The sequence below is a fragment of the Dermacentor andersoni genome, chromosome 9 (assembly GCF_023375885.2).
Source record: "Dermacentor andersoni chromosome 9, qqDerAnde1_hic_scaffold, whole genome shotgun sequence".
Taxonomy (NCBI): domain Eukaryota; kingdom Metazoa; phylum Arthropoda; class Arachnida; order Ixodida; family Ixodidae; genus Dermacentor; species Dermacentor andersoni.
The window spans coordinates 59,123,741-59,137,494 of NC_092822.1; the positions used below are offsets into that span (position 1 = coordinate 59,123,741).

General features: G+C 49.2%; 1 protein-coding gene and 1 long non-coding RNA gene across 2 annotated transcripts in view; one reads left to right on the forward strand and one right to left on the reverse strand.

Moving 5' to 3' along the window:
• Positions 1-6,029, reverse strand: part of LOC126528081 (ras-like GTP-binding protein Rho1) — a 39,595-nt gene extending 33,566 nt beyond the window's left edge. The window contains exon 1 of the mRNA XM_050175944.3: positions 4,125-6,029. Coding sequence (XP_050031901.1) covers positions 4,125-4,164 — 40 coding nt within the window. The 5' untranslated portion in view covers positions 4,165-6,029. The remainder of the gene's footprint in view (positions 1-4,124) is intronic.
• A 389-nt stretch (positions 6,030-6,418) lies between these two features.
• Positions 6,419-8,572, forward strand: LOC129383964 (uncharacterized). The gene is made up of 2 exons (XR_008611737.2): positions 6,419-6,572; positions 8,338-8,572. It is a non-coding gene; the product is annotated as an uncharacterized lncRNA (long non-coding RNA).
• The last annotated feature ends 5,182 nt before the right edge of the window (positions 8,573-13,754 follow it).

Here is a 13,754-nt window from a genome sequence, read left to right on the forward strand (position 1 = left end):
AGAAGTCGCCAGTACCCGGAATGACCGTTATATAGGCACTTTCATTTGCGTTGTCGCAGCAGTGTGTTCATGAGCCCAGAAAACTTCCAGGTTATGTTTTTTTTTTTTTTTACAGCCACGTTATCCCAAGGAAAATAAGTATTTTGTCTCATTGTTAACTAGAAGTATACGCGTTCTTGATGTGTTCAGATATAAGGAATGTTCACCCTACATCGAGGCCACGTATGCAACTATCTTTTGAACCTGGAAGTAAAATTCATTTGTCAGGCATTCTAACTATACGCAGCAAAACTGGCGCTTCCTGCAGGGTTCTATATACTTATAGGCCGTTGTAACTTGCGCTGTTAGAGAGCTTAACGTTCTTTTGCTTAACCAAATGGTCCTCATTAGGGCGCCTACGTGCAAGTTAGTCCTCATGGAATACGTGTGAGTAAACATTCGAAGCCCCTCTGTGACGTTTTCAGCTGAAGAGCATCAATCCAAGGGGTTGATTAAGATGTATGAGTTGTTCAGATTGGTGTACACCTGTCAAGGATCTCTTTTATTATAGTTTTTTCATGCGTAAGCATTTCTACACCTATACAACGAGGAAATCCGTCCATTTGTCATGTAAGACGAATCGCTATAAAGAAATCAATGCATAAAACAAAAATTGGCAGTGGCTTAGCTCGGCTATGCCAGGATATACGTAGATAAAGCTAAGGCATAGCATGGTTAGCCTTGGTTAATCTTGATTGCAAGTCGAGGTTAGTCTGGTTGTCTAGCTATGTTGCGGCGTTCAGCCAGTCGTTCGGCGCGCTGTTCGTCTGTCTCCTGGGCGATTCGTTTCCTCTTTATCTCGTTCCGATGTCGATTCCAGGCCTCCTCCTGCTTATCAGAATTGTCGCCGTCCATACTGCAGCCTCAACTGTGGTTGCAGCGCACGCGAGCTCTCCTTTTCAATTTTCCGACATGTTATCAGGCATGCGACGCAGCTGGCGAAGCGAGCGGAGGCGAGCGCAACGACGAGGAACACGGTGTGACGAGGAACGTGGTGTGACGTCATGTGCCTCCTCGGAGCACCGCCCCGACGAGATCGCAAGTTTGCGGCCAGTAAAGCTTTCGCTTTAAAACAAATCCTAGAGGAATAACGTTGGCGGCGGTGAGTTTCGAACGTACTATAGTATACCCGCGCTCAGAAGCCGAGTGCCTTACCCGCTGGGTTAAACAACCACGCTTGCAGAATGCGAACATATTTGAACCATGTGAATGTGTTGTACCGGTGGTACAAAACGAATGTCAAAGGAGAATAGTTCCTATGAAAGGTTTCTGCAAAGATTTAGTGATGGTGGAATAAAAGCCATCTTAGAACAACACGTAGCTGACTCATTGTAGACATAGGGAAAATTCCGATTTTGCGGAAGTTTAATGCAAAACATGCCACATCCCCGAGGCGTTTCGGTGGTTTCTCGGTGGTTGCGGAATGCGCCTTACGTTGGGGCGTTCCTTCGCCGATCGAAATGATACTGGTCTCTAAGAGCCCGTGCGCTTTACGTCAAATAGATAAGCAATGAATGAGTTGATAATGATGATAAGGAGTGATGAGGGTTTATATGGGCCTCATCACTGTTGATAATCGTTCGACGCGGATGAATAAGCTGCTAAAGAGCGATAAGGGCTTATAAATCAATTCTGATAAGAGTTATAAGTGTAACGATAAGGTTTGTTAGGGCCCATATCACGTCCGGTAAGGTTAATAAGGACATACAAGAGTTGATAAGAATCAGGCCAATTGCGATAAGGTTGATACCGACGGATAAGGGTTGATAAGGCTCGGATCGAATCCGATAAGGATGATGACAACCGATAAGCGTTGATAAAGGGTCAGATCTAGTCCGATAAGGTTTATAACGACCGATAAGAGGTTGGTAAGGGTTTATGATAGTCGGATAAAGTTTCATGACAACGATAGTTACACCGAGCAGTGTGGAGATGAGCAAGTGGCACAATGCTTACGCATGCTTATACAACTCCCAGATAAGTTTCCGCGTGTCTTTTTTTTTATCCATAATATGTAGGCTAAAAACTTCAAGTACAGTTAGTTCTCTAGGTCATCTCGCATTGAATAGTCGCCACAAGCTTAAGCTACACGAATGTTCGACAGCCTTTGCGGCTTTTGTCGAAGTATTTTGTTAATACGAGCGAAAATCGCCAAGATCAATAGTATTCAAGTTGGATATCACCCGCAACGGGTCTTTTGTATTTTATTGTCGCTAAACCACTCCCTTAAATAAAAATAAAGAAAGATTCGGATTCCACGCGCAACGGGGAGGCGTGGCTCAAAGATCTATTTTCATTAATATTAAAGCTAATTGGAGGGAATGTGTGCACAATATATAGCTTATGTTCACCTGTTTTCAAAAAAACCTGGTTATTTCTAGGGACCGTCTGGGAGTCGGAAAAGTAGGGTCTTTTGTGCAAGGTTCGGACTTCTTTCTTTCTTTCTTTCTTTATTAGAAAATAAAACATACAATCAAATATTTGTCAGCCATGTATTTGTCAGCCCAATCAAAAGCATCATTGCTTTTGATTGGGACTGGTACTTCGTACTAGGCCAAGGAGATAGTTATAAAATAGCCTATATATTCCTGCTTATGAACAAACAATCGCAAGCAAGCTCAAAAATTATTTTCTTATATAGCTTCTTTACTTGCCTCTAATGAATATTTTAGTGTATGCAGACAAAATACATGTAGAAATACCACTGGAATTGACTAAGCACGCGTAAGCACACCCACAAATTTAAGTTGGCCCACCCTTAGTATAATATTCACCATGCATTTTCTCAGAAGCCCTATGTATCTCTATGCATGGGTATTCTCTCTTATTTTATTTTTTGTTTAATTTGTTCCTTATCGCTTATAAAGCTGCCAATCATCTACATTTACACTATTATAACGATTAGGTGTCTTAAATGGTTTTGTGAATTGCGCATTTTTGTGCTGATAGAAGGCATTGCACATTTCGCGTGACGGGGCTGGGGTAGTCGCCAAAGAGTTCTTGAGCATTAATATATGCAGATTACCTTTTCGTGAGCCCACGAAAGGGCAAAAAAAAATTAGGTATCACGCCCGATCTACACATCTTCAAAAAGCGTGCAAGGACGCATCTACTTTGCGTACAGGAAAAATCAAAAGTGACTAATGCTTCACTATTAAATGAAGGGTGGTATGTATACATACACCCTTCGGAGTTGGTAGCCCTATACCGAATTCCTCGCAAAACCGAAGAAACCCGTTTTCAACTTTAAAACTAAGATACGAGAGTAATCTAATCGAGGGTTTGACGAAAACTCGTCTGGCAAGGGAAAAACAAGGTTGAAGAAAAAGAAATGTAAAAGTTTTATAAGGTTTCGGTGCCCAATACGGGTTTCGCGTTCACAATGAACGAGCTGTGCAGCAATCATAGTTACGTATGCGGGTCGAATGACGCAATACCTTCGTGTATAGCAGCAATCTAGAAAGGGGCCCCCCGCGTGTCCGGTTTGTCGTGTGCGCTGTGCCGATTGCACGCGAAATGATTCAAGAAGCAGGCGGCGCATAATAACGCAATCTCTTTTTCGATGACCGATACCGATTGCCAATCAGTGTTGTGAGCCGTGTCTTTTGTTTTTCAAGATACAACAGTGATTGTCGTTCCCCCTCTAGCGTCATTCAATGCGATTAGCTTGCTTAGTCTACTTCTATCTATCTATCTATCTATCTATCTATCTATCTATCTATCTATCTATCTATCTATCTATCTATCTATCTATCTATCTATCTTACTAACGTAATTATTTCCTAAGGATGTGAGACGCGTGATATTTCAAAGAGATGGTCTCCGATGTCTTTTCGGAACCTTCAGCTGCCTGTCCTTTATTCTTCTCTCTCCATCCCGACCGACCTTCAAGCTGCCACAAAGCGCATATGCTTCGCAGCACCCTTACTGTTTCAGTCCGTCATTCCTTTGAAATAACAATGGTGTCCGACAACTGCATTCATTTCGAGCGAAGGAGCGCGAACGTAACGCGCTCACCCGAGAGGCACTTTGCAGGGAGCACGAACACAATATGTCGCGAGATAGAAATAACGTGTACGTCTCACCTTCTGAGGGAGCCGAGATGCACTGCTTCAGCGTCTTCATATTCCTTCGCGGTGCTGGTGCCCAGCTTGTCGTCCTCCCTCGACCTCGACCTTTGGGTGACGTTTTACTTCAACACGACGAAAGGTTCGACACAGAACTACAGCCGCGCACTGTTACCATCCACCTTTCCCACAATCAGCGCGATACTGTTCAATACCAAGCCGCGGAAAGCGAAAATGTCAGACTACTGTTGCCTGCCGAACACTTGCGCCTATGACATCGTGTCTAAGGAAAGACAAAGGGGTACAGTTTCTTGACCTTCGACGTTGGCCGTCGCCTATGACGCGAGTGACTCGTTAAAGTCGAATCTGTTGCGAATGTGAAGACGCGCTAAAATGCGCCGACAAACTTCACCACGCCCTTCGAACTGCGACGCGTACTAAGCGAGAGATTCTCTCAGGGCGGTTTGACGAGCGGATGCGTAACCAAAGTTTGTAAACACGTTAGTCATTCCATACAGCGTCGGTTTACATAAGGGAAAAACGATGGCCACGCCAGTGAACAGCGCGTCGCAGACAACGTACGCGCACTTGTCTCGGCGTGTAGAGGTCTATTTCGCAACGAAGGTAACGAACTACAGGCGGTGAAACCGCACTGAAGGTGGCTCGGTTTCGGAGCTCAGTTCCACTGGCAATCCGGGTTTGCTTGACAGTGAACCGGAAGCCGAAGAATTAATCACTTCAGACACGGCGGCAAGCGATCACTCCGCAATACGCATACGCAGGCATGCTTCGAGTCAAGAGTAGGACGCCATGTATCCTGAGAAGACAGCTTTCAAAACACCTCCGGCGACCAGGATGTACAGAGACCTATAGGAACCAGGTATACATTTCGCTACTAGCATTACGTGTTCGTCTTTCGTCATTCGTTCAGCGACCGTCGAAGTCCAGCACGCATACGCGTCACAAATGAACGATCCGCGTCACAGCTGTCTTAATCGTGACTCGACAACCAACCACTACACACGCGCACACGCACGGACGTTCCGAACTTCCACAAAGTCACACACGTCTTCTGACTCGACTTCCTAATATTTCCATATTTTTCGGACCATAAAGACCGACAGTTTCACTGTATCCAAGAGATGGCAACGAATTGCACGTCGCAGGAAAGAACGTCCAGATGACCGCTGCAAGCAGACGGAAATGCGTCGAACCACAACTACACGACCGCAAATCACAATACGATTCACCAAGGTCTTCAAGACGATCACGCGCGTCCTGCGCCGACGAGCTCCAGACGGCGACCAGACGATAGCACGGGCGACGTCGTTGCGGGTGCAGAAGTCGTACAACCGTCTGTCTACACAAGCGCGCGTACAAACACACACACAGGCGCGACCGCGCGCTCGAAACGAACGAACGACGACGCACTTGCCGCTGGCTGACCTCTTCTAAACTCTGCCGCTAGCGACGGGGCGTCGCCGTCGTAGCACAGGCAGCGATTGCAGCGGCGTCGGCAGCAGGCCAGACCCAGCTAGCCTCAAACACTCGCCGGAGCTGCTTGAAATCGTCGCACGTACTACAAGGCCCGACCACCAGCGCGTACGCTGACGCCGCCGCGATGCTCCCTCGCCGCTTCTGCACGCGTAGTGGTGGCCGTCTCGGGCTGTGCGCACACCTATAGCACTTCCTCCAAGCTCCTCCACGCGTCCTCGCTCGCACGTAGCAAACAGCGGTAACAAGTGTGTGCGTGTGCGTGCATGTATATACTTCGGCAGGGGGTGGAGAGTTCTGACGGCGTGGAATAAGACGCCGTGGCAAATACCCCGTTATTCTTCTTTTTGTTTTTCCTTATTCCAGTCGACCGCTTAGCTGTAGCTGCTTCTGTGTATATTACAGTTATTATACGCAGTCTACTTCGGGATCTCCCGTGAACCGTGAGAGAGGAAGACACGTAATGCCTTCCCCCTCCTAATGTGTGCGTGTCTGTCGCGCCGTCCTTCGGGCGAGGTGGAAAGACAATGAAATCTTCTGCGCCGTAAACTCGTCCTAATACGGAACGACGAACAAAAAGACGTTTTTTTTTCTCTCTCTCTCACTCTCATCACGTGCGTGTATACAAACACGCGCCTATGTATCACACACATGCTCCAGAAGGAGCTGTATATATAGGACGCCGGGCCGAGCAGATGGCAAAGGTTTAGAGCCTGCAGCATATGCGCGCTCTGAGCGGTCTATTTTGTTCCTATAGTGACATCGAACGCAACAGCCTTTTAAACGCTGTTGCGGTCGTTGCGAGGTTCTTGTTCCACTCAAAATGCATTTCATGGGCGGTTCGCGGTTGCTTGCCGGCCGCTTATGGTTTCAGCGTGAAACATCGAAGGTCGCTTAGCATCACGTGACACGGTAGGGCGTCCGCAGGAAGGGCCTCCGTGTAATATAAAGCGGTGGAACAGATGGATAAAAGTGAGAACACCTTGCTAAGTGCGCGCGTCCTGTAACCACGCCAATCACTTAGAATACGTACACTGTTAAACATTTCCTGCGAAAAAGAAATACAAACTGAAAAAGTGTCTCAATTTGCGCGACACATTTTCTGCTCTCTTCCGTTTTCTGCTAGCTTGCTTTTCTGGGATTTCATCAAATAATATGTTTACAGTTTCTTCGTTATTTAACGGGAAAAAGACTGTTAGTTTATTCCCTTAAGGGAGTAACCTATACTCCCCTCATGACATCACTCTAAATGGTTTACACCCTTTGAGGTGTATATCTGACACACAACAATAATCGTCATCTGCCTTGCTTGCGTTTACTTTCTTGAAAACACCGCGCTCGCTACTTTCTTCTCGATAATGCTTGTCATGCTGATAACGCGCATGCTGTTCGTGACTTGAGGTACCGGGTTCGCGGCGTTAAAGAAATGCGGACAAGACAGATGATGTTTATCGTTGTGTGGCAAGATACAACTCAAAGGGTGTAAACTTTCCTTACACTCTTAAGCAAAATTACACCCTTTTGCCACATAACGATAATCGTCGTCTATCTTGTCCGCATTTCCTTTCTTTAACACTGCGATCCCGGTACTTCCAAGTCACGAACAGCATGCGCGTTATCAGCATGACAGAGCATTCTCGACAGGAAAGTAGCGAGCGCAGCGTTTTCAAGGAAGGAAACGCAAGCAAGACAGATGACGATTATTGTTGTGTGGCCAATAGGCACCCCAAAGGGTGTGAAAGAAGGGCGCCCCAAAGGGTGTAATATTGTTTAAGAGTGTAGTGCGCGACAACGGCCCAAATACGTGAAAGTAGTTTTGATATCCGTGACGTCACACTGCCGTACCTGCGCGGAGGTTCCGGCGCGAAATTCAAAATAGGGAACTTCGACCGTCATTTTTTTTTTCGTCTGCTAACAAATTTATCGTGAAATTAACGAAAATGAAGCTTTGAAAGAACAATTTATCAGTATGAACTGAGTAAGTACTTCTATTTAGTTGTCCCTTTATAAATAGAGATTCTTCCAAACCTGCAAGACAGCGACGGGCAAAGTGCAGACGAGCAAATTTGAAAGGTTCTGACATATCACCGGACATATTTCTTAAACGATTACTGACACAGCATCTTTTTTTTTTTCATTTTGTTAAACATTTTTGTCTCATCTCTATTAATTTGTTGACCCAGGTGCTGAAAAAAAAAACGCATGCAACATATGCCCTATATCCATAATTTTACTGGGATCTTGTATGAACACGCATATGTTTCAGTATGAACCCATGTGACATTTGGTGTGACGATACGGGGCGGTGCATACGAGTATTTTTCAATATGAATTAACTGCGCTACGGAGCCTCATTTATTCAAGAGTGCAACAAGTAATTATACGTTCTTTTTTTTTTTAACTACGATCTTATACTGCCAACGGAAAATAGGATGATATCCTGTTCCATGCCTGCAGCTAACTGAAAGATAAAACCTGTGGGCGAAACAGAAACAAATGCACTTTAAACGTGTATTGCACGTGTTGCAAGCGTTGAAATTAAGCGTCATGCAAAAACACTCGCTTTCCGACCCCAGCACCCACTACAGGTCCCGGCCCGCTCGCACGGAAAAATAAAACAACCAGAGCACGTACAGCTAGGACAAAATCGTTGGTCGGTTAACACGAGTCATAGCCGACGCACCGACTCATTTTCTTACTACCTCTTTCTTCACTTTTTTTTTCTTTTTAATTCCAGAAACGTTCCGTCACCGCTTGGCGCCGATGCAACAAACCGCCGCTACACCTCCGCGCTACGTGCCCGCCAACACCAACGGCTTTGGCCAACAACAGCTCGAAGAACACTCTGGCGACCGAGTCTGAAACGTGGGCCGCGGCGAAGGGTCTCCGCCGGCGCTTAACAAGCAACGTCTGCGAAGCAAGTAAAAAAATATATATATGAAAGCTCAATAAACGAGAAAGACTTTCAAAAACGAGAGAGAGAGCTCGATCTGCACACAGCGCGCGGTGTTCCTACACACCGCGTCTTGGCGGTGGGGCCGAGAGACAACAAAAGAATGCTTCACCGACCGGCGGGTCACGGTGCCGCAGTTATTCCGTTTTGTTTCGCGCGGGAAAGCGGGTCAGCAGCGGCAGGTGCGCGAGAGTGCACGAGGCGTTTGTTGTCTCAACTATCATGCGGGTGGGAAGAAAAAGAAAATTTTGACTTCCAAAAGGGAACCTGGCCGACTGCTGGCCACGCGGGCCCTTTGTGGGTCGCGAGCGGAATACAGCCAGGTCGCGTGGTCGGAGAGAGGTGAAAAGTGTGTGTGTTGGGAGCGGGGGGGGGGGGGGGGGGGTTGAGGTGGCAGATGTTTACAGGGTGTCATCGTTGGTGGTGGTGGTGCAAACTTATTTATTTGCAGTAAGATTGCTGCGGAGAGACTCTGAATGGTCGCAGGTTCTTGGCTTGCGATTGGGGGGGGGGGGGCTCAGTCCAGGGCTCCGCCTGCAGCTGCAGCAGAGTCAATCAGACTCGGCTGATCTTCCAGGTTCTCACTGGCCAGCAGCTCCGCTGTACGGTATTGCATGGGGGGTACGGCAGTTATGGCCTGACATGCCCACGTGATATGGTATAGGGTGGCTTTAGATGAGCACCACGGACAGCGGGGAGGGTACGCCGTAGGATGTATTTTATTGAGGACGTGCAAACTGGGATGCGTGCCAGTTTGTCGAGCACTTCGTGTCGCGCGCGCAATTAAATTTGCGCGAATACAAGCTGTGCGTGCGGACACGTCGAGCAAAGACGGTAGTGACGGAACAAACTGTATCGAACGCGAAACAGCCTACAATCGCAATCCATTCGAACGTAATCGCCTTCGGCTAAAATGATGATGATGATGATGACGACGACGACGATGACGACGACGATTTCTACTGGTATCCCTTTCAAACGCAGATGGGACAAACAGTCACGGAACCTGTGTTAACTCGTCAAGTTTTAGTACTCTGCCTATCTCTTTATGTTGTAAGGTTACCTATACATATGCATGTAACGATCCTAGCCTCATCTCTTCCCTGTTTCTTGCTCATCTCGATCGGCGGCTGGGGAACGCGCCAGAGGTGTCAGCCTTGGACCCCAGCGCTTCTGTAAGATCAACGTTCCATATACACTTCTGGCTGAGTGAGCATCTTGGCCTTCCGTTACAATAATTATGCTGAACCACTTCCGGAGCTATAGTGTTGGACTGAAAAGAAAATGTGAAGTTTAACGTCACGAAACATGCACATGCAGTGGGTTATGAATCGTGAGGGTCGCCGTATACAGTGGAAGGCTACGCTCTTAAAGAAAAAAAAAATTGATTGCACCCTTTGGGGCAATGATCTTGTCCCACAACGATAACCGTCATCTGTCTTACGCGCACTTCCTTTCTTTAACGCCGTGTGCACTTCCAGGTCACAAACGGCGCGTGTGCGTCGTCAGCGTGTGACAGCATTCTCGACAGGAAAGTAGCCAGCGCAGAGTTTTCCAGAAGGGAAACGCAAGCGAGGCAGATGACGACCATCGCATGCGGGATTCAAGACGAGCCCCAAAGGGTGCAAACGCTCTTTGACAGTGTACTGATTAATTCTGACCACCTGTGGTCAGAATTAATGCTGTGTGTATTCTATAGGGCTGCTGTGTGTATGCTATAGCCTGAGCAGTAAACGTCAAGCTAACGTCATCTAATATTTCGCCTGCTCCTCATCAGGCCAGCGTTGCGAGGCGCCTGGTAGCTGCCGTGGCGCTGTTCCTTAATTCTGACAAGCAGAAGTTCCCTTGCGCGCTGCGTCGCACCAGCAATTCGCACCCGCGCACAGAATATACGAGAAGCGCAACGCTAAACCTCGCTATCGCTGCCAATGCTTACTTGGGACACAAAACAGCCAATTTTTCGGACATTGCACCACCGCAGCATTCGGCACCGCGGTAATCCTCCATCGCGCAACCGCTGCTATTGTTACGTCATCAGCTGGCGCAACCCGGCGTCTGTGATGCGCAATTCTGAAACCACTGAGTGTGCCCTTTACTACAACACAACTCAATCTTATTTACACACTGTGTATGCATGTTTTTGTCAACGCGACTCCAAAGAGAAACATAATATAAGGCTCGGGAGCGGGCTAGTTGGTAATGCACGAGTAGAATTGGGCTAGATTAGGTTCGGCTAGATTGCTAAATAACACAATAGCAAAAGCACCGCTCCTACCGCGACAGATCGCGTAAGCCCTAAAAGACGCAAAACCGTCTCTGAAGTTTACGCACCAGCTGGATTGGATTTGGTCATGGATTTTGGCAGAGCCTACTTGGGTCTGGCTAATCGTATATTGGTAAGGGTCTAATTGCATTGACCATGAACTTTTCCACCGCCTAAGCGACCCCAAGGACTGTAAAAAAATAGGAGACGCATGCATCACGCGCAGGAGCAGGGAAAGCAGCGTTCGTCTCGGCTCCCGTTTTCCTCGACCTGGCGCCTGGCCAATGACTCCCAGTGCCTCGAAATTTTGACCAGACGTTCGTGAGTGCTGTCACCGTCTTTTCCAGTCATTTTTCGGTAGCTGCGACGACCCTTGTGAAGGATATAGCCCATGTTCGGGCTCGTCCCCGGCACCCTCCACGCTAAGCCTAGCTCCCCGGCATGAACGGAGGAGTGAAGTGAGACGCAGCTGGCGCCACCAGCGTGCGCACCTGGCGCGAGCTGCACACCAACATCGCCCGACATCAACAGCACTCGCCACCTACCATATCGGCAGCATCACCGACGCAACCACACAAGAAAGCAACGAAACCGTTGCCTGCCAACGACTGCAATGTCGTTCCTATAGGATCTGGGGCGGTCTCGAGTGCACCAAAATCCACTTCTGCGTCCTACGCCAGATCAAGGCGGCCGGCCTACCCATCAACGACCACACCACTCGTGACCAACTACCCGTCAACAACACCAGCAATACCAACCTGGTGAGCACACGCCGCGGTGGCTTAGAGGCTATGGTGCTGCGCTGCCAAGCACGAGGTCGCGGGATCAAATCCAGGGCGCGGCGATCGCATTTCGATGGGGGCGAAATGCAAGAACGTCGCACTTTCACCTTCAACGGGACTACCTACAAGGTGGCCTCCCACGTAGCTTACCACTCGGACACCTCTCGCGGCGTCATCCTCCTGCCTACCGACACACCCGAGCAAGCCATCCTCCCCACCTTCATCAGCTACAATCCCAACCTCACAATCAGATCCGCCAGGCGACTGGGCAATACCGAACCCGCCCTCACCTTCCAAGGGAACCGCGTCCCCTGCTATATCAACTGCGAGGGCTGTGCCCTTCGATGTGCCCCTTTCCGGCAGAAGATCGAGGCGTGCACTCGCTGCCGCAAATTCGACCATCGCTAGGACGTGTGCCCGTTCTCCACGGGCACACGCTGCCAGAACTGCGGAACCGTCTACCCCTCCGTGGACCACGACTGCAAATCGGTGAGCATCGTCCGTAACGATGCGCGCCCTTGGGGCTCCCAGCTATGCAAGCAGCGGTATAAGCCTCCACCGACATCCTCCAAGGCCAGGAGCCCATCAGCACTCTCATACCTCGGCCCAGCCCTGCCCAAGTCCGCACCAGGAGCAGCAGCAAGACCCCAGGGCTGCACACCACCCGCCAGGGCGAAGCCTGGCCCGCGCTCCTGCCACCACTGCGCTCAATCTCCGCGACATCCCCACCCCAGGTAAGCTGGGCAAGCTTAGCCTCCACTGTTGCGACGCCAGTTACTCGAACCTCGACCCGCGTTACTATTGGGTATCGTGGCGTTGTCGGCAGGCCTCCGGCAGACCATGGCGACCAGTCAGGAGTGAAACGACTTCTAATGCGAAACTATAGCACTGTTTACTCCCTGGTCGGTGAAGGATAAAGAGAATGAATGAATGAATTGACAAAGTACATCGCGGGGTCGCTTAAATAGGCCCACTGAAATCGTAGGCGGGATTTTGCCCACAACGTCACGAGACATGTACAGAGTCCTGTCGGTGCTTAGCGGCTGCTCCTTCTCTCCTGGACGACGTTGCACGTGCTTGCCTCCGCGGACGGCACCCCGTGGGTCCTGTTTGGTTCGCGGAAAGGGTCTCCCCTAGAGTCGGACAGTTCGCGGAAAGGGTTCTCCCCTTGGTCGCACACACACAAAGGGGCCCGAAATCACTGCGTGGCGCCCGCCAGACCGGCAACCACTCGAGACCATAGCAAATAAGGTATCCATCCTCCGTTTCGACTAGGCGTGGTCTTTTGAGCATCCTTTTTGCCCGGGGTGTTACACGCCAATCGTAACACCGCGCACTCCTCGCAATCTCAGCCTTCCAACCTAGAAACCTCTCCTCCTAGAGAACGCCACTTCCAGGGAGGAGAAGCTAAAACTGGCGCTTCAATCCACCCCCATCAATGCAACCTCTCACACCATCAATTCCTCCAGCTACCCCTACCTCCACCCAACCGCCCATGGAGGTTGGTATTCGATCTCTGCCACCTACGCCTCTCTCCCGCCAATAAACGCAAAACCCCCGATACATTGCGCACAGATGATTGCCTAGACGATACCCTCCGTAGACTTACCTATAAGAGTACCATTCTCGAAACTGAAGTCCACGAACTACAAGGCTTTATCACCTTCAAACAAAGCTGCATCGCGCAATTCGTCGCCCTTAATCACAAACTCGACCGCTTTCTCGAGTCCTTTAAGGCACAACTAGCCAATCACGCAAGCCACCCACTCTCCCAAGCGATGGCCAGTAGGCCTGCCCGCTCCGAACTCGTAGTCTGGCAATGGAATTTTAGGGAGTTTGGTCGTAAAAAAGCCAGTCTTCAGCAGTGCATTGCCAGGAAACCCACAAAACCGCGCGATCCCCTAGTTACAATGTCATGCAAGCCAAACCAACACCCAAACCTAATACTTCCGTACCCATACACCTAACCGCCACCCACTCTCAATTCGAGGACACCGACATAAGGCACGACTTTATCGAAATCTTTCCTCGCGAAATTTGCACTCCGGCGATTCACAGCAGCCGCCGCCCACAGATCCCCCAGACAACGCGCGCTACTATGGCGCCATCTCGTAGCCGTTGTCGCTGCACTACGCTTTTATTCTCACCCTTCCGCG